The sequence below is a fragment of the Acomys russatus genome, chromosome 12 (assembly GCF_903995435.1).
Source record: "Acomys russatus chromosome 12, mAcoRus1.1, whole genome shotgun sequence".
Classification (NCBI taxonomy): Eukaryota; Metazoa; Chordata; class Mammalia; order Rodentia; family Muridae; genus Acomys; species Acomys russatus.
The window spans coordinates 44,705,101-44,731,025 of record NC_067148.1 but is presented as its reverse complement, the minus strand read 5'-3'; the positions used below and the strand labels follow the sequence as shown (position 1 = coordinate 44,731,025).

Genomic DNA, 25,925 nt, shown 5'->3' with positions numbered 1-25,925 from the left:
TGGTTAAGGCTACTGTCTGCTCTTCCAGAGGTTCTGAGTTCAATTCCCAGCAACCACATGGTAGCTCACAGCCATCTATAATGAGATCTTCTGCCCTGCAGGCCTAACGTAGGCAGAGCATTGTATACATAATAAATAAATATTTTTTTAAAAAGGTATGGATGCCACCAAAGTCCAAGTTGGGGAAACAATGAACTGTACTGTGGTTGCTTACAGGAATATGGGTGAGGGGTTACTTAAAGGGGCAGAAATAACTCAAAAGACAGCAGCATCACCAAAGCCCACCCCAGCATGAGTGACAGCTCACACAAGACAGAGCACACTGCACAGCCTGCAGACAGCTCAACAGGTCAAGGGTTATCCTTTCTACTGACTCAATTGTTGGACTAAACCTTTTCCAGGCATCCGGCCTGGTCTCAGAGTCTTCTCTGTAACTTGGCTTGTTTACTCTGGCAGGGAGGGGGCTAGTGAATCTGGTTGGTTCCGAGAAATTCCTGAAGCTATCTTGAGTTGCGTACTTCCTGCTTAAGGGGCTTCCCTGAAGGATGGAATGATTCAACCTTGGAGAATATTGTTATACAACAAACCCTAGGCCTCTAGCCCTCATCTTGAACCCAACCCTAACCCTGATCCAAGCCATAATCTTAACTCCTAATCTAACCCTAACTGCCAACCCTGTTCCTAAGTCTAACTCCTAACCCTGACAGGAGTCCTTATCCTAATCTGACTGGGATCTCATGCTGCTGGTCTTAGCTAGGGAGGCTTTATGGTCATTTCCAAGGGGCTGGATAAGCCCCTTAGTGTTGGGGGTTGGTCTGGTGCTATGTATTCAAATACTAAATACTGGTCCCTGAGATCTGGTTGCTGTCCAGATGAGCCCATTCTACAAACACCAAGAGACTTGTTGTGTAAACTTCACTCCCCAATATGCTCTGACTGGGGTCGGATGGGGACCATGAGGAGCACAGAGAAACAGGAGAGGAAGCCAGAGAGAAGGAAGTTGCCATGGGGCAGTACAGACCATGAGCATATGGCCATCAGCATGATGGAACAGAAGCAGCCCAGGCAGGAACAATTATGGCAAGTAACTTTCGGGTCCGCAGCTGGGAAAAAGCAAAATAGCTCAGAGGGTTGATATCTGCCCAGTAACTGTGCCTGTAAGCTTTTATAATCCTAAAAAGTCTCCGCCTGGATTATGTGAGTACTAGCTGGGGTAGAAAACCCTTCTAGATCCTTCCACAAGACCTTAGCAGAAAGGGCACAGGAGCTGATTAAGATCAGGCTCTTGAGTAAGGAGATGGTGCCGCAGACCTTTAATCCCAGCACTGGGGAGGCAGAAGAAGTGGATCTCTTGAGTTCAAGGCCAGCCTGATCTACAGGCCTAGTTCCAGGACAGCCAGGGCTACACACAAAGAAACCCTGTCTCAAAACAAAACGACAAAAAGTATCAGGGTAATGAAAGTTTTGGTTTCTTTGGAAACTCAGTTACAGAGCTGGGTGTGTTGGCGCATATCTGTAATCCCAGCACTTGGGAGGCAGAGGCAGGCGGATCTCTGAGTTCAAGGCCAGCCTGGTCTACAAAGCAAGTCCAGGACAGCCAGGGTTCTGTTACACAGAGAAGCCCTGTCTCAAAAAACAAAACATGTTTTTGTTCTTTTTTCTTTTCAGTTATGTTATATAAACATGTTTCTGTTTTAAAAACATGGAGCTGCCTTTAGTTTGTCCACAAATGACAACTGCCTCGTGTGGCTCCGAGAGGGTTGTGGTCTTTGCCAGCTACATTTAGTGGAAGTCTGAGGACTCTGAGAGGGTAGAAATACCAGAGCGCAGAGAGGAGAAGAGGATGCTTCAGAGGGGACAGGAAGAAAGCTGTATTTGCTTGTTGATTTGCTTGACAGCTAGCTAGCCTGACCACTGAGATGGGTATTGCCCCCAAAGAATCCAACAAGCTGGAAGCAGCTAAAGAGAACTCTGCCCTTTCTCCCCGACTGACCTTCTTTTTCTCCTACCTAGTGTTGCTGGGTTGGTGGAAGGGAGGTAGAGATATAAGAAACCAAAATAAAATAGATAAAACATATGTCTATAGATCAAGCTCTTGGCCAGGTTCTGAGTGGGATGAGAAGACTTGAGATGCTCTGGGGGAATTGTACGAGGGTGGGGGTGGCAAGGGGGCCTGGACGATTCTCCATTGCAGCTTACAAGTTGTCTAAACTAGTTTAGATATTAATAGCGGAAGTTTCACATTTGGACCAGCAGTAACTATTGTCCAATATATACTGAGGCCAGATTTGGACAAAGAGTTAACTGTGGTCAGTCTGAGGTCTCCAAAATAGACCTCTTTAAGACAGGCTAAGGGTGTCATAGGCTTTGCAGATCCTTCTTACTTCTCTGGAGCCTGAAAAGCCCAACTCCAACTCAACAGGCCCCAAGGGTTTCAGATTCTGAGAATCATGGCATTCACATCAAAGGACAGATTACCAGCCCCTCTCTCTGCCCAGTGTCCCTTCATACTGACAAACTGGCTACCCTCTGGCTTTCTGCCCTACAAGACCTTTGTATGCCTATGCCTCTTCCATCCCATCTCTCTGTAGAGCAAGGGCTGCCTCTCTAGGTGGAAAGACCAGAGGAGGAGGACAGCGTGTGTCCTTAATCATTAATGGTAGCTGTTATCATGATAATAGCTACTCCAGCCACCCTAAGCTCTGCTCCAGCCCTGTAATTCCACCTAACAGCCTGGAGCAGCTCTCCCATTCCTTAGGCCAAGCATCCTGCCCCATGGGCCCATCAGCTTCCATTTGAGGCAAGGATACATCCCCCAGGCCATCTATAGTGAGGAATGCCTGTACTTTCCAGCCCCTGATCATTAGCACTGATACTTGTGATGCCATGGCAAGGTTGTGGAGATGGAGAGGACCCATCTACCCAAGAGCATCACTGGCCAGAGGAACTCAAGGGAGCGTGATAGACAGACAGATCGATAGATGGGTGGGTAGATGGGTAGGTAGATCAGTAGGTAGATAGATAGATGCCAACATAATCACCCCACCCAGGCTACCCATGAAAACCTCAGTTTCTCAGTAGGGATGGCATGTACCTAGCCACACCCACATATTTGAGACAGGATTAAACAAGCCCCAGTTCCCACTCCAACAACATCCACCCCCTACCACAATTAGTCTAGGCTTAGTCCACCAAGTCAGCCAAGGCTAACAACAAGGCACTTTTTTTTTTTTTTTTTGGTTTTTCAAGACAGGGTTTCTCTGTGTAGCCTTGACTGTCCTGGACTCACTTTGTAGTCCAGGCTGGCCTTGAACTCACAGCAATCCACCTAACAAGGCACTTTCAATTCCTAGAATCCAGCAGGAGGCCTCCCAGCCCTCTCCACACCTCAAAAGCATCTTCAGATGGTACTGGAGACAGCCACTGTCCAGGTGCCCCTCCCTAAACCAGGCTTTCCTGGGGATGCAGAACCCAGATAACATGGGGCTTCCTCTCTGCCATCAGCTGGCCAAAGTTTCCTGCCCACACATCTGCCTCAGGCCTGTATATGTTGCTACTGGGCTCTGCAGGGCAGACTGAAGGCTGCATACACTTAGGAACCAAAGAAGCACCCCATATCTAAGTGGCAGCCAATTAGCTGCCTTGACAACAGCATGGTCTCCATGGCAACTGATGTGCATCGGAGAACCAGAGAAGCAGAAAAGACGTCAGTGGTACCCCACGGGGGATCACCGAAAAGCAGCACCACACACATACGCACTGGCATCCAACAGCACCCCACACCTTTAAGCTTTTGTTGATAAGAAATACTGTTGGCTTTGTTTTTTAGCAATTAGACTTTATTATATAATCTAACAATCTTATGCAAGAGGGAAAAAGGGTTAAAGGGAAACAAGAGTAAGCCTTTTGGTATCTGTTCCACCCACGGGACGGATCCCCAGGTATCTTTGGCCTGTACGTTGGTCTGGCCTGTAAGTTGGTCTTCCTATTTTTTGTCCTTTATCACTCTCATTTACAAAAAAAATGTTATTTGCTTTCCCATCCCTTTATTTTTTTTTTCCTCATTCTTTCCATCTATCCAGTTAAATCTTAATCTTTTCCAAAAGGATAGAATTTACTGACTCTTCCAGCTTTTTTATCTTATTAGCCTTTTTAAAAATCCTTTTAAGAATGAAATACAATAAAAGAATAATGAGAAAACAGAAAATTTCCTCTAAGTACAAAGCAGGAAAGAATTTTGCAGTGGTAGTTGCGATTTTGTTGATACCCTGAAACAGCATTTCTGTATCTTTGAATTTTGGATCTTCCCTCATATCATTAGAAGTTACAGAACCCATCGAGCCCCACGTTGAGTGCCACTTATTGTTTTTTAAATTATCTGTATTACCTGTAGGCCTGGCTATCAATCAATCAAGACACAGACACTGGTTATATTTTAAAATAGCCTTGGTTAACCTGGGGTAGGGCAGATATCAATCCTCTAAACTACCTCCCATAGTGTGGCAGGCATGGGATCTCTGTCTAAATCCCATGTCATCTGTTTCTAATAACTTTTATCAAGCTACCTTACATCCAAACTCCCAAATACTTGTTAATGTTCTTTATCTGGGCCAGATTTTTCATCCACGCAGCCGGCCATGTGTTTGTCCTCCAGCTAACTCATGGTGGCCTTCCTCTCCTCACCTCAGGTCTCTCTCTCCTTCTCCTCCCCGGAGGTCTTTCTTCTTCCCAGAATTCCTCTCTCTCTAAGCCCCACCTATCTCCTGCCCTGCCCAGGTGGGATGGCTTTTTATTAAGCAAAAGGTGGGTCAGACAGCAAGCAGTAATTAACATCAAAATACATCAGATTATCCCCCAACAAAATACCAAACATTTACATTAAAATACCTAAATCATAACTGCACCTATTTATGGGCCTGAGGAAATGAATGAGTGGTTAGGAGTATTTGCTGCTCTCACAAAAAAACCCAGACTCAGTTCCCAAGCTCCTACGCTCATCTATAACTCCAGTCCTAATAAATCCAACACCCTCTTCTGGTCCCCTACCCCCTTAACTCCAACCCATGGTCTCAAATGGCAAATTGTCAAGTGAGAGGACTAGGGAGGAGAAATAAAAAAAGACAAAAGCAATAGCTGGGATGGGATTGGCAGATCTTGCATAAGTTCTTACACCAAGTGAGTTTATTTAAAAGTACAGCATCTCATACACTGTTTGCAGGGAGCGGAATGGACCGAGTTCAGCAGAGAGCTCAACCAGAAAACGTTAGCAAAGAGAATACAGGATACTCCAGACAGGGGTGCCACATGCTAACAGCCACAGCCCTTTAGGGTAGAAAGCTGGGCTCCCGGGAACAGAACCCTTACTTCAAGCCTTAGACTGCCCCTGCCTGCTTTTGGACAGGACACAGAACGAGCATTCCCTTTGCCCTTTCATTAGGGTTTCTGAGAAAGTCTTGGGCTGATCTGGCTTCCAACACCCTCCGCAACCCCAGCAGCCACATCGGCCTTGGGGACACAATTGGCATTTTCTCCGACCCTGACAATAGTCCAGATGTATTAAAACAAAATAACTAATGTTTATACAAACTGAAATGAAACCAAACTAACTGATAAAGGTATGCATCAAAGTAAGTTGTTCTGCTAATATATCATGTTCTGCCAACAAAATGCTGCAAGGTCATTCTGATCCTCATCCACCATCGATGCCATTGTGGGTCTTGCCTTTGAGAACACAGTGCCAATACCAGGCGTGGTGGCGCACACCTTTAATCCCAGCACTCGGGAGGCAGAGGCAGGTGGATCACTGTGAGTTCGAGGCCACCCTGGTCTACAAAGTGAGTCCAGGACAGCCAAGGCTGCACAGAGAAACCTTGTCTCAAAAAACAAACAAACAAACAAACAAACCAAACAAACAAACCAAACACAGTGCCCCTGAGCTCTAGCATGAAAAGTATGGCTGAGGCACTATTCCCCTCTTGGTCACCAGCTGAAATAAAGGACTCCTTATATTATACTCCTAACTGGCCTCATAAGTGTGATGACATGTAATTTTCTCACATGTATTATTATTTCACTAACAAGTCAATCAACCTTAGGCACTCTCGTCATCCATACCAGGACAAACGAAAACAGCAAATGAAAGCTGTGCCCACTACAAGGCAAACCTCAAGCCTGGACCCAGCTGTGCTGATGTACACCCATCAGGTTGGGTGCGGGGAGCCATGCTCAGCAAACTGCAGGCTATGTTAGCAAGGTACGGATGGGACTCTTGTCCTAAGACCTGATCAGCCTCCCTAGAAATAGCCCTCAATGGGCTGAGAAGGGAAGAGCACAGGGAAGAACTCATTGAGGAAGCAAGGCCAACTCCTGTACTGTCAACCATCTTGCTAGATGCCCAGCTCCTCCCGTTGCCTTGCCCATGACCGTGAGCCTGCTCATCCTTACTCTGTGGCTCAGCTCAACAGTTGACAGCGTGGCTGCCTACCTGAAAGCTCAGGGTAACATTTAAGAGTGGACCCCTGTCTCAATTAGGCTTTCTCTCGCTGTGATGAAACATCATGACCAGAAAGCAAGTTGGGGAGGAAACGGTTTATTTGACTTACACTTCGATGTGTTCATCATCAAAGGAAGTCAAGACAGGAACTCAAACAAGGCAGGAACCTGGAGGCAGGAGCTGATGCAGGGGTGCTGCATACTAGATTGCTCCTCCTAGCCTGCTCAGCCTGATCTTTTATAGAACCCCAGACCACCAGCCCAGGGATGGCACCGCCCACAATGGGCTGGACCCATCTCCATCAATCACTAATTAAGAAAACGTCCTGCAGCTGGGTAATCAGGAGTCATTTTCTCAATTGAGGTTCCCTCCTTTCAGATAATTCTAGCTTAGGTCATATTGACATAAAACTAGCCCCCAGGCAGGTGAGTTGTCTCCTCCTCTGCAGCTCAGAAGCTATTTATTGGCTCTGAAAGCTTTCCCAGAGGGCACTGTGATCACATGGCCAGCCCAGTGTCCATCTCAGCCCAACCTGGCTTTAGGGGTTCAGTGAGGCTACAGCCTCCTGCAGCCATCTGGGTGACCAGGAAGGGCCCAAGAAAGCCCTCTGTGCTAGTGTGACTAGATTGGCAGGTGTTCCCACACACAGTACAGACCCACAGGGAGCACATGTGTACTGCGTACATGTATGCAACAGACACACAGAAGTGCACACTGGGAACTTAAATGCAGATGCAAGTTTAAACCAGTGACTACATTCCAGAGAGTTCAGAGAAAAGGGAGGCTAGCAATCACATGTTATAGAGAACAAGTACATAATTAAGTGAGGAAGGGGGAAGAGAGAGAGGAGAGAGAGGGAGGGAGGGAGGGAGGGAGGGAGAGAGAGGAGATTACTTGGGTCTTAAACTGGGCACATAAATTAGCGGCTCTTCCTTTAGCTTCTGGGAAATGTTTCGAAACAGGGCAGAACAGAAAGTTTTTATTTGCAAACACTATTAACCATTTCCTGTGTCAACCTCAGAAACACCTGTGAATCAGCTTTTCACCTGGCCTGTAGCGCCCTGTACCCGCATGAGGAGACTTCACTCTGCCCACTAGGCCACAGTGGGTTTTGGATCTAGATTCTGGCCACTCCTCTACCTCCTGTTTCCCTTGCAGTTGTTTCAAAATGACCCTCCTGTTTTCTGAACTTTCTGTCCCTGTCTCCACCTAGATGGAAACTTCCCATTACCTCCAGGGTGTGGGGATCCCCTCTCCCCAACTTTCCATCTGTGCTGCCTCTGTGTTGCAATCTTGAGGTCAGCACCCTGGAAACTCATGCTTCTTTGCCTGACCAGAGAAGGGGAGGCCCCCGGGGGGTGGGGAGGGGAGGACTGGCGGAGGGACGGGGGTGTCGGGCTTCTATAGATTTCTGATCCTTGCCAGCTGGGATCTTCCTACACTGGGCCTCAGTTGGAACTGTAGCCACACTACCAACCCTGGCTCAGTACTCAAAGGGACGAGAGCAATGACAGATAGCTGGAGGTGCTTTATGATGTCCCATAGAGCCCCAGGCTCCTGCTGTGCCACATTGTGTGGGCAAGCAGCACAGTGGGATACCATGTATATTGGGAGGTTTTGTGTGAGAGCGTGTGTTGTGTGTGTGTGTGTGTGTGTGTGTGTGTGTGTTGGAAATTGAGTGTATACTGGGACATAGCATGTGTATTGGAAGATTGCATGTTTTGGGGGAGAGCACAAGTCATGAGGATGGTATGTGTATTGCAGGGTAGCATATGTGTTTGAGATCGCATGGGTTACATCACCTGTGTTGGGGACTACGTGTGTATTAAGAGGCGGCATTGTGTTGGGGAATGCTGTTGGGGGATAAGAGTGTGTTGGGGATTGGGTGTCATGGAATATAAGGTGTGTGTTTGGGACCGGAAATATCAGAGGACAGCCTGTGTCTTGGGGATTAAGTGTTTATTGGGAGATAGTGTGTACTACCTGGACTATGTGTTCTTGGGGACAGGATGTGTACTTTGGAATGTGGGTTTGGGGGGGGAGGATAATGTGCATCTTGAGGGCTGTGAGTTTTGTGTGGATGGTACAGTAATAAGTAAATAGTATGCACCAGGGTGTGACCCAGGACTTCTCTCTAGGCCTGGTCCTAGGACCCTGCTACTCTGTATACAATACTGCCCTTTTCCTCCCACCCTCTGCCTCCTTGCAGGCTCTTCAGCCCCTAGACCGACTCTGGAAAAACATTCCCCTCCAAGGAGGTTGCAGGAGCTATCAGCACAGGGAAACCAATTAGGGCTACACGAGGTCCAGCCTTGCTCCTCACCCCATTGCTAGGGGGGAAAAGGAGAAAGAAGGGGGAGAGAGTAAGGGGGAGAAAGGAGGTACAGCAGAAAGGGGGAGAGAGAGAGAGACAGGCAGAGGCTCCCTCACTCCCCATGAAAAGATGCCTCACTACTTGCAGGCCTGGGATGCTAAGTAAACAGCTTGCTTCTGAGCCTCCTGGGCCTCCCCAGTCCTCATGAACTGCTCGCGCAGTCTCAGTCTCATAGAAACATCAGAATGAGGCTGGGTGGGATCTGTCCAGAGTCCACTTTTGGTCTGTAGCCAGTACCTAATAGCCCAGCCTTGTGGAGGGACTTGCTAGCCTGAACATGTCTGAGAGTCACAAGGGTGTCAGAGAGACTCTGTAAGAGCCAGGCCTGGGGAGGGGATGCCCCTAGCTTCTGCCCACAGGTCCCATTCTGAGACTGGGGGCGGCCAGTCTGTGCCTCACACTCTTTTTCCATCTCTGCGCTGTACAAAGTAACGTTTCCTTCCTTCCCCACCAGGCTGGTGCCTCTGAACTGGGGTGGCGGCTGCAGCAGCTGCCAGATGGTTTCCAGCGGGTTAATTATTGTAGGGTGGCGAGACCCACACATCTCATTTCTAATATTAGCAATTTTGGTTTTTCCTATTTCCCATTCACTGTGATGAAATGCTTAGAGCGGAACCATTAATCAGAGCGCCCCACAAATGGCTACCGGGGGGGGGTGTTGGGGGTGCTGTGTGCACAGGTCTACCCACCCAACACATCCTCAGGGAGACAGGGGCTGGATAGGCTGAGGGTGGGGTAGGTTTCCACCACCTAGGGACTGACTGGGCAGCAGAGCTATCACCACTAGGACCACTGTGGAAGCAGAGAATACCACGAACAATCCAGGTGGGCAGGCCCAGTGCTTTGAAGGGAAGAAAAGCCATGAAGGAAAGCCAGACCAGGCCCAAGGGCTTTCTGGATCTGAGGGTGTGACTAGTGGGGGGGGTGCGGGGGTGAAGTCTTCTCAGGTCCTAAGAGAGGTTCACCACAGCCGTTCCAGGCCTTCTCTGACCCACCAAGCAGAGCAGGTCGAGGTAACCCAGCTCTTGCTCCCCAGAAGTAAAAGACTAAGGCATAGCTCAGGGGACTCAAGGCCACACAGGCCAGACAAGGTAGGGGAAGATCCAGCTTACCCTCACTGGGACCATTAGCACCAAAGGCAGGGAGGACACCCACCCACCCTCCAAAAGAACCAGTCAGGTCCTAGTCTCAGTCTCCCTCAGCCTTGGGAGCTAAAGATCAGGATACTGGGAATGGAAAAGGGGCTTGAAATGGAGGGGACCCCATAGTGGGGCAGGAAGCAAGGGCAGTTGGTCTTCCCCAGTCTCTGGTCCCCAATCTCTCACTATAGTCCCTTACCTGCTCCTCCCGGGCATCTTTCCCTCTCACGCCCCTCCCCCTTTGGTGCCCCTCCCCCCACCCCACCCCTCTTTACCTAGTCTCCCACCTCTGTGGGAGGTGGAGGAAGAGGGGGCGGGAGCCAAGAACGCGTCTCCTCCCTCCAACACAACCCGGGACAGTTTCCTTTCCGCTACAGACAACTCTGCCTGAGTGAGCAAGCGGCCCAGGAGGAGCAGAGGAGGTGACAGCAGCTGCGTTGAAGGAGGCACAGCCAGGGGCTGTGGGCATGTGGGTCCGGCAGGTGCCTTGGTCACTCACCTGGACTGTGTTGCTGTTGAGCTGTCAATCAGGGTGGCTTCTAGGTATGTGGCTCCTAGGGAAGTGGGATCAGGGTTGGTGGCTGGGTCACGGCTTGAAGAAACTGTCACCCTCAGTTCCTGTCACTGGAGGAGAAGAACATGGGGGTGGGGAGGGTGAGGGGTGGGGGGGTAGGGGAGGACAGCTATCCCCTGGTTATCCAGATTGGCTCCTTTCTTATCCGTAGGTGGGTTTTACAGGTAAAGTGCCCTTCAGGGCTCCAAAACAGTCCCACCTAGCTTGGCAGCAGACTGAACATTTGTTCCTGTCCGTGGAGCAATGGTAGTTCTACAGCTCTAACTGTAGCCCTGCTTCAAGATCCTGCCAGGCCCTGGTGTCCTCGGCCTTCCTCTGTGTTTTCCTATAGCTGGGGACATCCCTACAGGAGATAGATAACTGGAGGTTTTTCTCCAAAAGTATAACCAGCTGTGTAGACCCTCACGGGCACAGCTTTCTGCACTGGCATCTCTGGAGGACTCCAAAGCGCACATCCCTGGTCTCATAGCATCCATGGTAGATTCTTGGGAGGGTGATATTGGGGGTTGTACAGCAATCCTGATCAAAATTCCTTACAGTGAAAACTCGGCTCCCTGTGCTCCTCCCTACACTCTACCCTTCACCCCTGCCCTCTACCCTTCACCCCTGCCCTCTACCCACTGGACTGAGCCCCGCCCTCACTGGAAACCCAGCGCCTGGGGAACAAAGTTCCCAGAGGAAGTCACCTAGGTCCTGGGTCAGGGCCACTCCTGCAGAGCATAGGAGAGTGACCCAGGCAAGGTTATATGCTGCCTGGATGCTGCCCTAATACATCTTTTATGAAGCCTCAGTCACCTTCATGCCAGCATCTCCACTATGAGGAAGGCTGGTTGGGACCGGGAGCTGGGTGCTCACCACGGCAGACTCTCTCCCGGGTTGCAGGCCGAGGCTGGGTGGGAAGCTGGGGATGCTGGCTTCCTCTGGGAGAGCCCGTGGGTCCCTGTCAGGACTGGACGGAGAAAACAGAACTGAACATGGTAAATAGTCCAAGGCCCTGCGGATGCAAATGGCCCTTGGCAGAACCTTGTTGGGAAACCCAGGGAACAAAGTCAGAAGATTATGTCATCGGAGAGAAGGAACTAAGACAGAAAGGGGACTGTGACTCACTCTGGTTATCTGGCACACTGGGCATGTCCCCAAAATGCAACTTGGTGACAAAGTATGGAAAGGCAGTTGTATCTAAGCAGACCTATTCTAGATTGGGTCTAACAAATGTCTCGAAGCTGGTATGCCTCTTTGCCCACTGGACTAGCTTAGCAGGGAGCACTTGGCGTGGCCAGTGACCTGCCATTTGGCAGCCGTGGACTAAGTCCAGAGCACTTCTTCTTCTGTCCTGACTGATTCGCCTTCCCTATTTCAGTCATCCTGTGCTTAGTAGTGTTTTACAAGTCTCCCAACCTCAAACAGCACCTGCCTAGTGACTAAGGTGAGGAAAAATCAGGCTCGGAAACAGATCATGTTGTATTCAGGCAAATGACCGTCATAGTGGCGCATGCTCGTCAAAAGGTCAAGGACAGTCTGGGTTGCACTGCAACAAACACTTTCGGGGGGGAAAATTAGTCCAAGTCAGGCTGGGTGGTACATGCCTTTAATCCTAGCACTCAGGAGGCAGAGGCAAGTGAATCTCTGTGAGTTTGAGGCCAGCCTCGTCTATAAAGAGAATCCAGGACAGCTGAGGCTATACAGAGAAACCCTGTCTCGAAAAATAAAAAACAAAAGACAAAACAACAACAACAAAAAAAGTTAGTCCATAAAGCCATTGGTGAGTGTGGTGACCTTTGGTGATCCACTCAATCTCTTTATCATTTTATCACCTACATTTTTTTCTTTTGTTCTTTCCTCTGTTTTGTTATTTTATCTTATTGTATGGCGTACTGCCTGCCTGTGTGTGCCTCTCGCGTGTGCCTGGTGTCTGTGGAAGCCAGAGGAAAGCATTGACTCCCCTGGAACTGGAATTACAGATGGTTGTGAACTACCATGTAAGGGCTGGGAATTGAATCTGGGTCATCTGGAAGAACAGCCAGACTCTTTTTTTTTTTTTTTTTTGTTTTTCGAGACAGGGTCTTTCTGTGTAGCCTTGGCTGTCCTAGACTCACTTTGTAGACCAGGCTGGCCTCGAATTCACAGCGATCTGCCTGCCTCTGCCTCCCAAGTGCTGGGATTAAAGGCGTGCACCACCACCGCCCGGCAGAACAGCCAGACTCTTAACCACTGAGGCATTCTCCCAGCCTCTCACCTACAATTTGGGCAAAACAATTATTGCCTCATGTGGTCCTGAGATTTATGAAAACTGCCAAACACATTCTAAGACATTTCTCGTTGTTGTTGGTTTGGTTTGGTTTGATTTTTTTTTGTTTGTATGTTTGTTTGGTTTTGTTTTTCAAGACAGGATTTCTCTGTGTAATATCCCTAGCTGTCCTGGGCTCACTTTGTGGACCAGGCTAGCCTTGAACTCATAAAGATCTGCCTGCCTCTGTCTTCCGAGTTCTATGGTTAAAGGCAAGCATGTACCACCGTACCTGGCCACCTAAGACACATTTCTTAAAGTCAGATTTGCTTTTTATTTATTTTGTAATATTAAAAAATGTACATATATGTATACACATACCTGTGTATATAACTTATTGAGTCCATTTGGCCTTGCTCATGTGTGCACATGTTCAGGGTCGGCCACTTAGGACTGGACTGGACAACTGCGTGGGAATTCGTCTCTGCACAACTGATTCTCCCTCTGTCATTAGCCATTGGCCTCCTATAGCTCTTCACATAGGGACAGGACCATGTTGCGTTCCCCCTGTTGACATCTGTGTGTCAAGTGGCATTATAATTACGCTAGTCCTGTGTTCAGTCAAGCATGGTTCAGAGTTCATGTGTGCATTTTTGATGTAGTATACAGGGAACGCTCCATCAACAGGTGACCTAGGCCGCTGGGCTCTTACAGCCTCGTCTCACTCTCATCTGTGGTCTTCCCCGAGCCTTATGGGGCTTTCATTCCAAATGTATCTGTTGGAGCTGTGCAACCCACAGTCCCTTTTACTCTTTGCATTTTGAACAGTTGCGGATCTCTATAATCATCCCCTTAGATGAGGGATGAGCGCATATAAAGATAGATATTTAGAAAACACTTATAGATGATAGATAGGTAGATAGATAGATAGATAGATGATATATATTCAGGCTAGCTAATGGACCATCTTGTAGTCAGACTAAAGACAGTCAGAGTGGAGCATGCCTGTCAAAAGTTCAAGGCCATGTGTGTGGAGGGGTGGGTGTTTATTATGTATGTATATATATACATATATATATATATATATATATATATATATATATATATATATATATATATATATTAGTTTAGAAAACCAACTGTTCTTGACACAATGTCTCATCAGATTTCCCAGGCTAGTCTCAATTCAAAATTGTCCAGCACCAGTTTTCCAAGTGTTGAGCCCCCAGGCATGCGCAACTTTACGTGGCTTATTTGTACTTCCTGCCTTCCTTGGCTTGGCTGGACGGCTATCACCAAGTACCATAGCTGGCGGGGACAGGGGTGGGTTAGGAAGCGTTTTCTCAGGCTTGAGGTTCTTTTATTTTTTATTTCTTTTGTTCGTTTGGGGTTTTTGTTGTTGTTCTTGCTTTGGTTTTTTCGAGACACAGTTTCTCTGTGTGGCCCTGGCTGCCCTGGAACTTGCTCTGTAGACCAGGCTGGCCTTGAACTCACAGAGATCCACCTGTCTCTGCTTTCTCCAGACTGCTGGGACTAAAGGTGTGCATCACCGCTCCCAACAGGCTTGAGGTTCCTAAGTTGGAATTCAAGATGAGAGGATCTTCAGTCCCTGCGGGCCACTGTGTACCAGGTCCCCCTCCTGCCTGTGATTTTCCTAGCAACCTTTGGGTTTCTTGGTATCTAGACACATTCCCCACCTCTGCCTTTACCCTCAGACATCAGCCAGTGTCCACAATTCCTTTTCTGCACAGACACCAGTCCTACTAGCTGAGGCCTACCCTACTCCAAGGTGACCTTATCTTAATTAATCCCATAGCTAGCCCCTACTCCTAGCAAAGTTCTATCCTGAGGTGCTGAGATAAAGATTCCAGTATAAGTTTAGGAATAATTCAGCCGCCATCTCCTCACTGCACTGTGGTATTCTAAATCACTAAGCATCACCAATGTCAGAAAGCCCTTTACCCTTCATGCCCCCACATCCCCTGGGGACACATCCCCACCTGGATGTAGCTAGAACTCTGACATCACACTATTGGCTGACTTGCCTCTCCCTGGGCTGGGACCCTTGCGAGAGATTGTTTTGGCTGAGCGACTGCAGGTCCTCTGCCCCCCCAACCCCCCACCCCCGCTTTGGCTTGGTCAGCCTGTGCCCTTAACAGCCTAGGCAAGAGATGTGGAGCATCATCCAGGGCGGAACAAATTTACTTGAAACTATAGTCCTGCTACTGCTTGTAGGAGCCTTTCTGGGACTCTCACACTGGGGACATTTCTCCAAGTGGATATGGGGGCTACAGTTCATTTGTAATGATTAAGGGGACCCCTGCCACTGCCTGACCATGCTTTTCATCATCCCAGATGAGTCTTGCCTAAATAAGGGTAGTGTGTGCTTCTGTGTGGTTACGATTTGGCCTCAGCCCACAGGAGCCTGTGGGCTGCAGTGAGCTCGCCTCGCTCCCAGCTCAGGCTCTGGCTACAAGGACTCCCCGCTCTCAACCTCCCAATGCTAACCAGAGCATGCCACCCACCCATCAGTTCACCTCTGTATATGAATTAAAGAGCAAGCTCAGGGAGATGGAGAAGACCCGTCACCTCTGAATTGCACCTTTTATGAAGAACTTCGTGCAGGCTAAGGAAGCCAGGAAGGCCCCCCTGGGGGAGAGAGCCTAGCTTAGTGCCTTTCATTTGTTCTGACAGAACACCCCAGACTGGGTGATTTATGAAGAACAAGGTTTGATCACCTCAGGGTTCTAGGAGCTGGAGGCTGAGGTCGGGAGGTGGCCTCTAGTGAGGCCTTCTTGATAGTGGGAAGACTGCAGTATCCCCAATGGTTCCAGGAATCCTAGAGAACAGAGCAAGTGCGGAAAGAATGCTCAGTCTTACAGCCCAGCCTCTCCCTCAGCAGCAGCCTACGATCCAACAGTCTGCGAGCGAGCACCCAGTTACCTCCATGGCTCTCCCTTCCCCGTATCACTAGTATATGACTTTGGAGTTAGTGTTCTGAAAACTCCCAGGCAAGCTGGACGGGGTGGGGTTGAAGAGCAGGTCAGGTGATCACCATCAGCACCCCGACACTAGACCTCAAGGGGCAAGAATCCTGAGGTGGGGTAGGCAGGGGAAAGGGGACCTTTACATCATGTTCTAGTCCTCACACCTCACTAGATTAGGGGACAAGCAGTGACTTCAACAAGGCCCATTCTGGCTACGTTCCCAAAAGGGGTCCCAGCCAGTCCTAGATTCCCAGATCCCAGTTAGAGAGGCCCACAAGATGAGAGACACAGTGACCTAGACATAAAAAGGGCTCCAAACCTCCTCACTGACATGCACACGGCCAGGCAAAGGGCAGGCTCCTCTGTGGAGTTTTTTACAAATAAAAAGGCGTGTATGTACATACTTGCATATGCACATTCGTGTGCACGTGTATGAACATGTATGTGGAGGCCAGAGGTCAACATCAAATGTCTTTGTTGGATCACTGGCCACCTTAATTTTTGATTTCAAGATCTCTCTCTGAGCCTGAAGCTCACTGACTTAGCCAAAGTAGCTCTCCAGTAAGTCCCAGGGATCTTCCTGTCTCTGCCCACCCAGTCCTTGCATTACAGGCACTCACTGCCACACCGGCCTCAAATAGGTAGTGAAAATCAATCTCTGGGCCTCATGTTTGCTTGGCGAACACGTTAGCAACTGGGCCAACACCACAGCCTGATAAAACTTACATGGGTGTGGGCTTAAGGTGTCCATGGGGCCAGAGGATATTATCCTGTCTTATTACTCCTACTTTCGTTCATATTATATGCATTAGCGTATAATTGGTGACTCCACTGTTGCCAATAACACATTAAGGAAGGAAAGAGACTGAAGCACTTCCCCTTGGGGTCATTTAATTGAGAGAGTCCAGATTAGAATTCTCTACTTCATGCTCCACGTGCCCTCCATCCTATGTCTGTCTGCTGTGTGCGTCCGAACCTGTGCCTGCTGATGGCTGTCCTGTGAGTCTGCCCCGGTGTTGGTGTCCTCTGTTCTCTCTGTGTACATGTTTGCATGCGTGCCTGCGTGCCTGCGTGCACGTGTGTGTGTGTCTGTCTGTTGTATGAGGGGTGTGTGTGTGTGTGTGTGTGCGTGCACGTGTGTGTGTGTCTGTCTGTCTGTCTGTCTGTTGTATGAGGGGTGTGTGTGTGTGTGTGTGTGTGTGTGTGTGTGTGTGTGTGTGTGTGTCTGTCTGTCTGTCTGTCTGTTGTATGAGGGGTGTGTGTGTGTGTGTGTGTGTGTGTGTGTGTGTGTGTGTGTGTGTGTGTGTGTGTGTATCTGTAGTGGTGTCTATTGTATGAGTTGCGCATGCGTGTGTGTCTGTCCCTAACAAAGGACTGTTTTCTGTCCTTACTGAACAACATAAAAAGCATCCTAAGGGGGAGGGGTCCTTGGCAGAATCTCTAACAGTTTTACAAGGCATTAAGTCACTGGCTCCAAGTGAGCTCCACTGACTCAGAAGACAAGCACCATCATCAGCCAGTACCCGTAAGTGGATGCTTTCAGCCTTTGTGATAGATTTTAGAAGATTGCTTTCGACCTCTGTATCTGCCGCTTTCGGCAAATGAGACACACGCACTAGCTGGGCCAGGGGCATGGGAGGGTACATACCTTAAGAGTGCAATCATGTGTTGCTTAAGTTGTGAAAATTGATTAAGGTGGGTAAGGCTGATTGTTACATTATTTTTCTTAAAGGCAAGTTAAAGTGGAGCTTGGTGACTCAAGGCTCTGGGTGGCAGAGGCAGACAGATCTCTGAGTTCGTAGCCACCCTGGTCAACAGTGAGTTCTAAGACAGCATGGCTGCGCAGGGAAACCCTGTTCTGGAAAAAAATAAATAAATAAAATTAAGGCAAATCGGACAAAAAAGGCTGAGTACAGGGTACAGTAGCAGTCTTAAGTAACCTCAAGGTGTATTATAGCTCTGGCTGTGAGGGCCAGCAAAAATTCCAGTCCCTTAGAGTATAAGAGTTATTTTTAGAGCATTGCGTGGCCACACACTTTATTCCCTTGGGACAGTATTTTCCAGTAAACCTGGAGCTTGTGTTTTTCATCCAAGACAACTGTTCATAAATCTCCAAGGGTCCTCTCCCCCACCACTGCCATGCTGAGATTACAGGCACATCCCGCCACACCCATCTTTTACACAGGTGCTGAGGACCCAAACTTGGGTCCTTATGATGATACAGCAAGTGTTCCTACATGCCAGGCCATCTCCCCAATTTTCCTTTCTTCTGATGGTGAAATTTCTAACTATGCAAACAGCACCAAAATAGTTTCGTGAAACTCACAGTGCAGCAGCACGGAGAAATCCTCATCCACTGTAGCCAAAGTCAGAGTCCTCCAAGCCCCTCTCCACCCACCACTTCTGCATTAACCACAAGTATGTCTTTACCGTGGCACAACAGTACCTTCCTGCCATCTCAGTACTCAGGAAGCAGAAAGATAATTGTGAGTTCGAGGCCAGCCTCGGCTACAAGAGAAGGCACCGTTACATGTGCTAACCACTGTGACACTTCACTTTCATCTGCCTGTGTGTTCCCACCAGCACCCACAGCATGAAAGGGAGGCTCAGAGGTACTGTCTGGGGTGTCAGCCACTATCTTACTTTCTCAGAAGTGCAGGGACCTAGTACTGTCAAACCACCTAGCTGCCATCATATCCAACAAGCTGTTCCCAGCACAATTCCCAGCAGCTCTCCCAGGGGCCTATTCATTCCCTGGGGCGGGGTGGGGGTTACTTTACTCTATATGGTTGAACTGGATGCCTAGGGGTATCCACCCTATGGTATTACCACCTGGTGACCTCCAGAGATAAATGCTCTCTTGCCAAAGCAAAGTATGCCCTGTACATCCCTGCACCCTTGTCTTCTCTAGGCCCACCACAGGCACCCTGAGGGAAAACACATGCCAGTTCTATAAAAAAAAAATTCTGAGGGGAGAAATAAAGAGGCTGTGGGGCACAGAGGGAGCAGGGACTATTCTGATGAGGGAGGAAGGGCCACCAGGACCTGGACAGAGGCAGACAGAGCCCTGGGGTGGACATAAGCAGAGACCCATGAGAGAACAGAGACCTGAGAAGTCACAGGAGCTACTATCAGAGGAATAGCAAAGAGTGAGTGAGAAGACAAGTGAGTTAAATGGTCATACATTCAGGGGGCTGGAGAGATGGCTCAGTGGTTAAGGGCACTGCCTGCTCTTTCCAGAGGTCCTGAGTTCAATTCCCAGCAACCACATGGTGGCTCACAACCATCTACAATGTTATCTGATGCCCTCTTCTGCAGATAAAGCACTCATATACAATAAATAAATATTTTTTAAATGGTCATATATTTAGACTCAGGAGCAGGAGAAATCTGGAAGCAAACAGCAGAGGAGGCTCTAGAATCTGTTGGCAAGTATCTCCCCAAGGATTCACCTGGGACAACCTAAGAGCCAACTTGGAGAGGGAGGGTAGCCATGGCCCCAAAGCCTAGTGGATGAGAGTCCATCAAAGGGGACACGAGGTGATAACTGGACAGAGGTGCCTGGTGTGCTCACAGACCACAGGTGCCCGTGGGCAGGTGTGACCATCCTGCCCAGAACAAAGCAGGGGCACTATGCCTTTTGGCTCTCTGGGGCTTTTCTGGTCCTCAGGACCTGGGGAAGTCTTGAGAACCTCTTTGTAGACTGGTGGTTAAGTACAGCTGTGGTAGTGGATTCAGGGGGTCAGGGTAGTGCTGTACAGTCTGAAGATTACCTGGAGTCCTTGTAAAGGGACCCCAGGTTTCTAGCTCCAAGGAGCGGGACCATAGAGCAGACAACACCGATGGGAATGACAGTGAGGGAGATGTCTTTTCGTTGCCAAATCAGAATCTAGCCTTATTATAGTTGCCAGAGGCTTTCTCGTAAAGGCTTGTATGTTTCTTGAGTGAATGTTTACCGAAGACATTCATTGTCACTTACTGTGTTGGGACAGGCTAGCTGGCTGTGGTTTCAACAGATGATCACAAGCCAAAAGCGGGGTGGGGGGATGGGGGTGGGGGGAGGTGTATACTGTAGCCCTCACAGTGTTAGTGTTGCCTTTGAAGAAGGACAGAACCCTTCATTAAAGGGGAAGACATCACACTGGCAACCCCGAGCCTGGCCCCGGCCCCTCCAAGGATCACTGACACTGCTGGTCCTCCTGGCCCATATAGACCTAGATGGACCACTGCCCACCCTGCCCAGAACCATGTGACTTAGGCTTAATCAACTCTGCATGGCATCTAGGGCCCCTGGCTCATGAGGAGCTCCAGGCCAAGCTTGCACACAGCCACGTGGCACTAGGTCTGCCGTCCATGTACAGCTGAGAACATTGAGGAGGAGAAATGCCAGGCCTGATTTCCCCCCTCCCCCGCCCCAAAGTGGGGGCTATGGGGACCATTTCTGGGCAAGGCTACAGGGTGGGAATGCCTCAAGGCCCTCCCTCTGCTGAAGCCTGCTCGCTCACAGCAGGTAATTCTGCCAAGGATCTCTGGCTTCTTTTCTGAGCTGGCTGATTCCATCATACAGGTTGTTTGCAGAGTGTTTGAGTCCTCAGTTCCCCCCACGTGCAGCTTCTCCCTCCCTAGCCCCTCTTCTTTGCCTCTGACTCCTGCTCTCCCTGTGTCTTTTGAGCCCATAACCATAGGCGTGGCGACACACTCTCACTCTTTGTCACCCTAGGAGGGAACCATATCCAGTAAGTATACAGTCCAACGTCTCGCAATGGAAGTGGGTACAGTGTCTGAGGTACAGTGCCCTGGGCCGTGTAATTGGGTAGAATTCCCTCCCTGTATGACTACTCAGTCAGTGGGAGGAGGAAGGCAGAGGGCTGGAAAGGGTGCAGCTAGAGACATATGTCTGGTTTTTTGTTTTTTGGTTTTTTTTTTTAGACAAGGTTTCTCTGTGTAGCCTTTGGCTGTCCTGGACTTGCTTTGTAGACCAGGCTGGCCTCGAACTCACAGCGATCTGCCTGCCTCTGCCTCCCGAGTTGATGGGATTAAAGGCGTGCGCCACCACACTCGGCTTGGCATTGGCCTTTTATCTACAAGTCCCAGTTGCCAAACGACTACATAGGCTAAGGGCAGAGAAAGCTGGCAGCACAGCCAGAGTTGAGACCAGAGCAGCTTCAAGGATGTCTCTGAGCCTGTTTCCTGTGTGCGTGGCAGTCTCTCCTGGGTCAGGCCCAGCATGCGTGTGCTCTGCACATCTGTCTTTCCTTGACTCTGGGGCTTCTGACTGTACGTACATACTTGACTGCAAGTTCAGCATCCTGTGGGCCCCAACAGGTGGTGGTTTTGAGAGCCAATGGGAGGTTATGTATAAATGTGCATGTATGTGGAAAGAGCCTGTCGGTGAGACAGGCACTTGCTGAGAAGAGCCGTGAGGCCCTGTATGCTGTGTCGGGCATCTCTGACAAAACCCTGCTCATCATACCGCCCAACACATCTTTGTTGGTGGCGGGGGGGCTGGGGGGGACCTGGATCTTCTGTCCACTTGAGGGACAATGATACAGCTGACCTTTGGAGGCGTCTTGCTGTGACCTCTGGTCTGTCTGGAAGACATGACTGGCCTATACTTTCTGCTACCTGGGGCAGGTTTGACATGCTGAGTGGTTCCCCCTGGGCCAGCACATAGCCTGGACCCCAAGCTTACTAAAGAGTCCACCCCTCCAAGTCTGGAGTTTCCAAGGAAGCCCTCACACTCCCACTCCAGCATCTCACTGACTCTTCAGACAGAACTAGGCCAGCCAACTGGAAGTCCATGGCTGCAACACGTAGCTCTAACCTAGGACACTTTGCACGGGAGTGGCAAGATGGAAACATCTGAGGAAAAAAAAGAATCTCAAATTCTCAAAGAACAGAAATAAGCGAGCCAGATAGAAGCTTCCAGATTCTAGGTTCAATTACCATACGCTGAAGAAAGAGCCCCGGTTGTTGGGTGGGGGTTGGGGGTGGGGTCACACATCTACAGCCTTCAAGAAGCTATAGGCTCCCTGGTAGGGGAACTGCTTAGGAGATTCTGCCCTGAGGTGGGTGTGAGAGAACTATTCCTCTCCCCAAGGATTTCAGAAGATGTCAGAAAGGGTCTACAAGCCCCTTGCTCACAGCTGTTTGTTCTCGTCCATCTTAGAGGTCCTCAACGAACCCTGGAGGCCTCTCACCTTCTCCCCAGCCTGGCTCACAGTGTCGGAGGGAGCAAATGCCACCTTCACCTGCAGTTTCTCCAATTGGTCTGAGGACCTTATGCTGAACTGGTACCGCCTGAGCCCCAGCAACCAGACTGTGAAGCTGGCCGCCTTCTGCAAGGGCTCCAGCCAGCCGGTCCAGGATGCCCGCTTCCAGATCACACAACTGCCCAACGGGCATGACTTCCACATGAACATCCTCGCCACACGACGCAATGACAGTGGCATCTACCTCTGTGGGGCCATCGCCCTGCCCCCCAAGACACAAATCAAGGAGAGCCCTGGAGCAGAGCTCGTGGTAACAGGTACAACTAGAACAGCCTGAGTAGACAACCCATCCCGCCCCTTCCTGCCCAGGGACCTGCTAGGCTCCCATCCGTGCCTCTGCTTAGAACCTTGGGGGCCCTGTCCCTCTCTCTCTGTGGAGATCCTCAGATGCCCTTATATCTTTAAGGAAAAGTGGAGCATACAGAAGTAGGGTGGGTGGCCAGTGCCTGCCCATCCAAAGTAGACAGCCCTGAGGACTTGGAGAGGGTAGGGGGCTCTTATTGGTGCCCTAGAACTCTATCCTTTGTGGTCCTGTAGAGAGAATTCTGGAGACGCCAACAAGATACCCCAGCCCATCACCCAGGCCAGCAAGCCAGTTTCAAGGCTTGGTCATCGGTATCCTGAGCGCCCTAGTGGGTATCCCCGTGTTGCTGCTGCTAGCCTGGGTCCTAGCTGCCTTCTGCTCAACAGGTATGTCAGGTAAGGCTCATCATAGTCCTGCCTCCCATCCCACAAAAACCAAAGTCTTGGGCTTTGCAAACAGTTCTGTTGGCTGTTCTCCACCCACCGTGCCTCCTCCCAATACTGCGTCCTACCCTCCCCAGGGCTCTGGACTCTCGTGAAAGCTTGTAGTCACCATATTTCACACATGCTTTGACCATTGGGAGGGCCTGTGGTCACCAGGAGGGTGTGTGTCATCGTATTTCACACACATCTAACCACTAAGAGCCTGTGGCCACCCACCCATGTCTACGCCAGGATGCTGGTCTCACTGAACAAGTAGTAAGAATTGCCCTTTCTGTGACTCGAAGGAAGGGTTAAGTCCACCTTCAGGCCCCTGTTCCTGCGTGGACCACTCCTACACTGCCATCTCCAGGATCCCGCTACCTAAGTCTGGTCATCAGCCACCTAAAAGGCCATACATACTATCTGCTACTGGTGTGGGGCACCCACCAGGAAGTGGGCGCTCACATATCAGTGCCTGAGGCAGGCCCATATTCCACAATTGGTAGTCCAACTGGGAACTCCCGATTACTAAATGGGAAGAGTCGGAGCCTGTCCATGGTCTAGATCTCTTCAGGGCCTGAAACCCCTACTCCAAGTGCACGCACATGCACGCATGTGCACATGACGCACACACACAGTGCTAAGGCATTCCCCTCTACTAGGGAAGCTGGTTCAGCATCTGCCCTCTTCTAATTTACAGTGTGTTTCTCAACAGAGGCCAGAGAAGGTGGAAGCAAGGAAAAACCTCTGGTGAGTGTGGGTCGCCTTGGTACAGACAGTACTTGGTACAGACAGAGAGACTGTGGGACCTACAGGGCTGAAGCTGGAGACCTAGCTCACACTTCCCACCAGGACCCCAGAGCCATAGCCTGCTGTTCCTCCCACCAGCTGACCCCAGTGTGCATAGCCCTGTCATGTCCCGCACGGTTGCTGCTTATTCTTTTCTGGGGAGAGACAAGGTGTAAACACCGCGTTTTTAGAATCCTGGACCTACAATAGGGCCAGGGAACAGAGGGAGAGACTGAGCCAGAAACAGGAGCTGCACACTAAATCTCACAGAGGGCAGTGCGGAGAAGGGACAGGGTTAGGTCCCAGCTTCAGTGGCTGAGGTGCACTTGCTCTATAAAGAACCCCAAATCCGGCGACAGACTGGAAAGCCAGAATAGGGAGGGGCTGACGGGATGGGATGCACCTCCGACTGACTACATGGATGACTCTTCTTCTCCCCTTGAAGGAGGAGGAGGACCCTTCAGTTGCACCTGTCTTCAGTGTGGCCTATGAGGAGCTGGACTTCCAGGGACGAGAGAAGACCCCAGAGCTCCCTACCTCATGTGTGCACACAGAATATGCCACCATTGTCTTCGCTGAAGGGCTGGGCGCCTCAACCTTAGGACGTAGGGGCTCAGCTGGCGGCCCTCAGGCAGGTCCCCGGCCTCCAAGGCATGAGGATGGACATTGCTCTTGGCCACTTTGAGCAGATTCTTCAGCCACCAGCCTCCTGTTGACCTCCCACAGAGAGCACCAGTCCGTTCCTCCACCAAGAGGAACATGCATGCAGGCTACAGTGCAGCGAAGGCTCCCAGGGCCTGAGCTGCCCGGAGTGTGCTGTTGAGGGGCAGTTCTCCTAATGTTTACTACAAGGAAGGGGCGGCAGGCATCCCTGTCCCCTAATGTCATAGATGCAGAGCTGGCCTGAGCCTGTCTCCTGAATCCTGTTGCTGGGCACTGCCAGGGGCTTGAGATACTGTGGCCTATGGCCTCTGGGAATCCTGTGTCTGGAAATGGAGGGACCTGATTCCAGACTGACTTTGAGTAGCCCTGTGAGGCAACCTCATGAAAGGAGGTCCAGGTAACCCAGCAGACATACCCCCTAAAGCTACTCTTGAGGGAGACTCAGATGGGAAATTCACAGGCTAGGGGACCCAGGGTCCTTGAACAAATCCCAAGACCTTGAGACGTTTTGGTAAAGACTAGAAAAGCTCCTGGTTTCAGGGGGGTGGGGTGGGGGGAATCTGGAGAAGCATGAACACTCACCAGGCAAAAGCTCTGTGAGAGTCCCCGCTGGCCTTCTGCATGCCTGGGTACCTCAGCTCTTTCTATAGCATGGGGAGCTAAGGAAGTAAAGGGAGCCGGCAGAGCTAGAGACCCACCCACACCTCCAGTGAGGCACTTGACTTTCCCCTAGGGACCAAAAAGGACAAGATTGTGTCAGCATTGGGGAAGGGAAAGGGGTGAGCACCACTCTCACTCATAGCACTGTGGTTGTCATGGGCAGTGGTTCCGGTGTTAGGAGCTCCTCATTCATCTTTTCCTGGAGTCCAGTTCCGGATCCCAGTCACACCGCAGGGCCGTGAAGTGGACCGATGTTTTAGAGGGGCTTGCTTGGCACCTCAGACAATCAAGGTAGCAAGAGCCGAGCTATCTGATGGGCACTAAAATGACCAGGGCTCAGGGCTCCCTTTCCTTTAGTTCAAGCCCATTATAATTAAATGGCAACATAAGCTTTAAGATGTTCTGTTCTGTTTTCGGCGGTGATGGGGCACGGGTGGTAGGGAGAAAGAGCTACCAGGCCAGACTGAGCCTCCGGGCAAAGCAGGGCAGGTCACCACTCTCTTCAGGCCCGGCTTGAGTCGGTCGTTGCCATTACTGAAATATGCAGTCACTGCCTCGCCTCATCCCCACATTACATGTCACCACACAGATATGAATGACCTCAAGTGCAGACACTGAGGAAGAGGCGTGGTCTCCATGCCAGGCGTTCCCAGGCTCCCACAGACCCCAACCCCCAGGCCAGCAGGAAGGTGCCCTGGGCTGCTTTGCCTGTCCCCCCACCCCCGCCCCCATTGTCCTCCTCTGAGTCCTTCCTGGCAAGGTTGGTGCCATGGGCTGGGAGCCATCTCAGTAGGATGGATGAACTATATCTGGTTATGAGAGCGGTACCTGTGGGTCCCTCCCTACCCAGGTTCCAGAATAGGACATTGGGGGGAAAAAAAAAGATAAACTTGTCCCCAACCCATCACTCTCCTGGGGTCTTGACTTTTGACTACATAGAAAGGCAGATACCCCACTCCAAACTCGCTCTAGAAAACAGCCTGGCCCAAGGCCTTTGGGTGCTACCCTAGCCCTTTAAGTT

The 25,925-nt window shown here is 50.2% G+C and overlaps 1 protein-coding gene across 1 annotated transcript; it reads left to right on the top strand.

Annotated features, from left to right (window-relative positions):
• Positions 1-10,390: 10,390 nt before the first annotated feature.
• On the top strand, positions 10,391-24,774 carry Pdcd1 (programmed cell death 1). Its single transcript, XM_051153748.1, has 5 exons — positions 10,391-10,549; positions 21,964-22,323; positions 22,604-22,765; positions 23,508-23,542; positions 24,030-24,774. The coding sequence occupies exons 1-5, from the start codon at positions 10,474-10,476 to the stop codon at positions 24,264-24,266; spliced, it is 870 nt and encodes a 289-aa protein (XP_051009705.1). The 5' UTR covers positions 10,391-10,473; the 3' UTR covers positions 24,267-24,774.
• Positions 24,775-25,925: the final 1,151 nt, after the last annotated feature.

Bases quoted from the DNA above. Each gene is read 5' to 3' on its own strand.
- Pdcd1 (XM_051153748.1), top strand. From the start codon at position 10,474: ATGTGGGTCCGGCAGGTGCCTTGGTCACTCACCTGGACTGTGTTGCTG. The intron at 22,766-23,507 runs GTAAGGCTCATC...GTTTCTCAACAG, and splicing joins CTGCTCAACAGGTATGTCAG to AGGCCAGAGAAGGTGGAAGC. The intron at 23,543-24,029 runs GTGAGTGTGGGT...CCCTTGAAGGAG, and splicing joins GAAGCAAGGAAAAACCTCTG to GAGGAGGACCCTTCAGTTGC.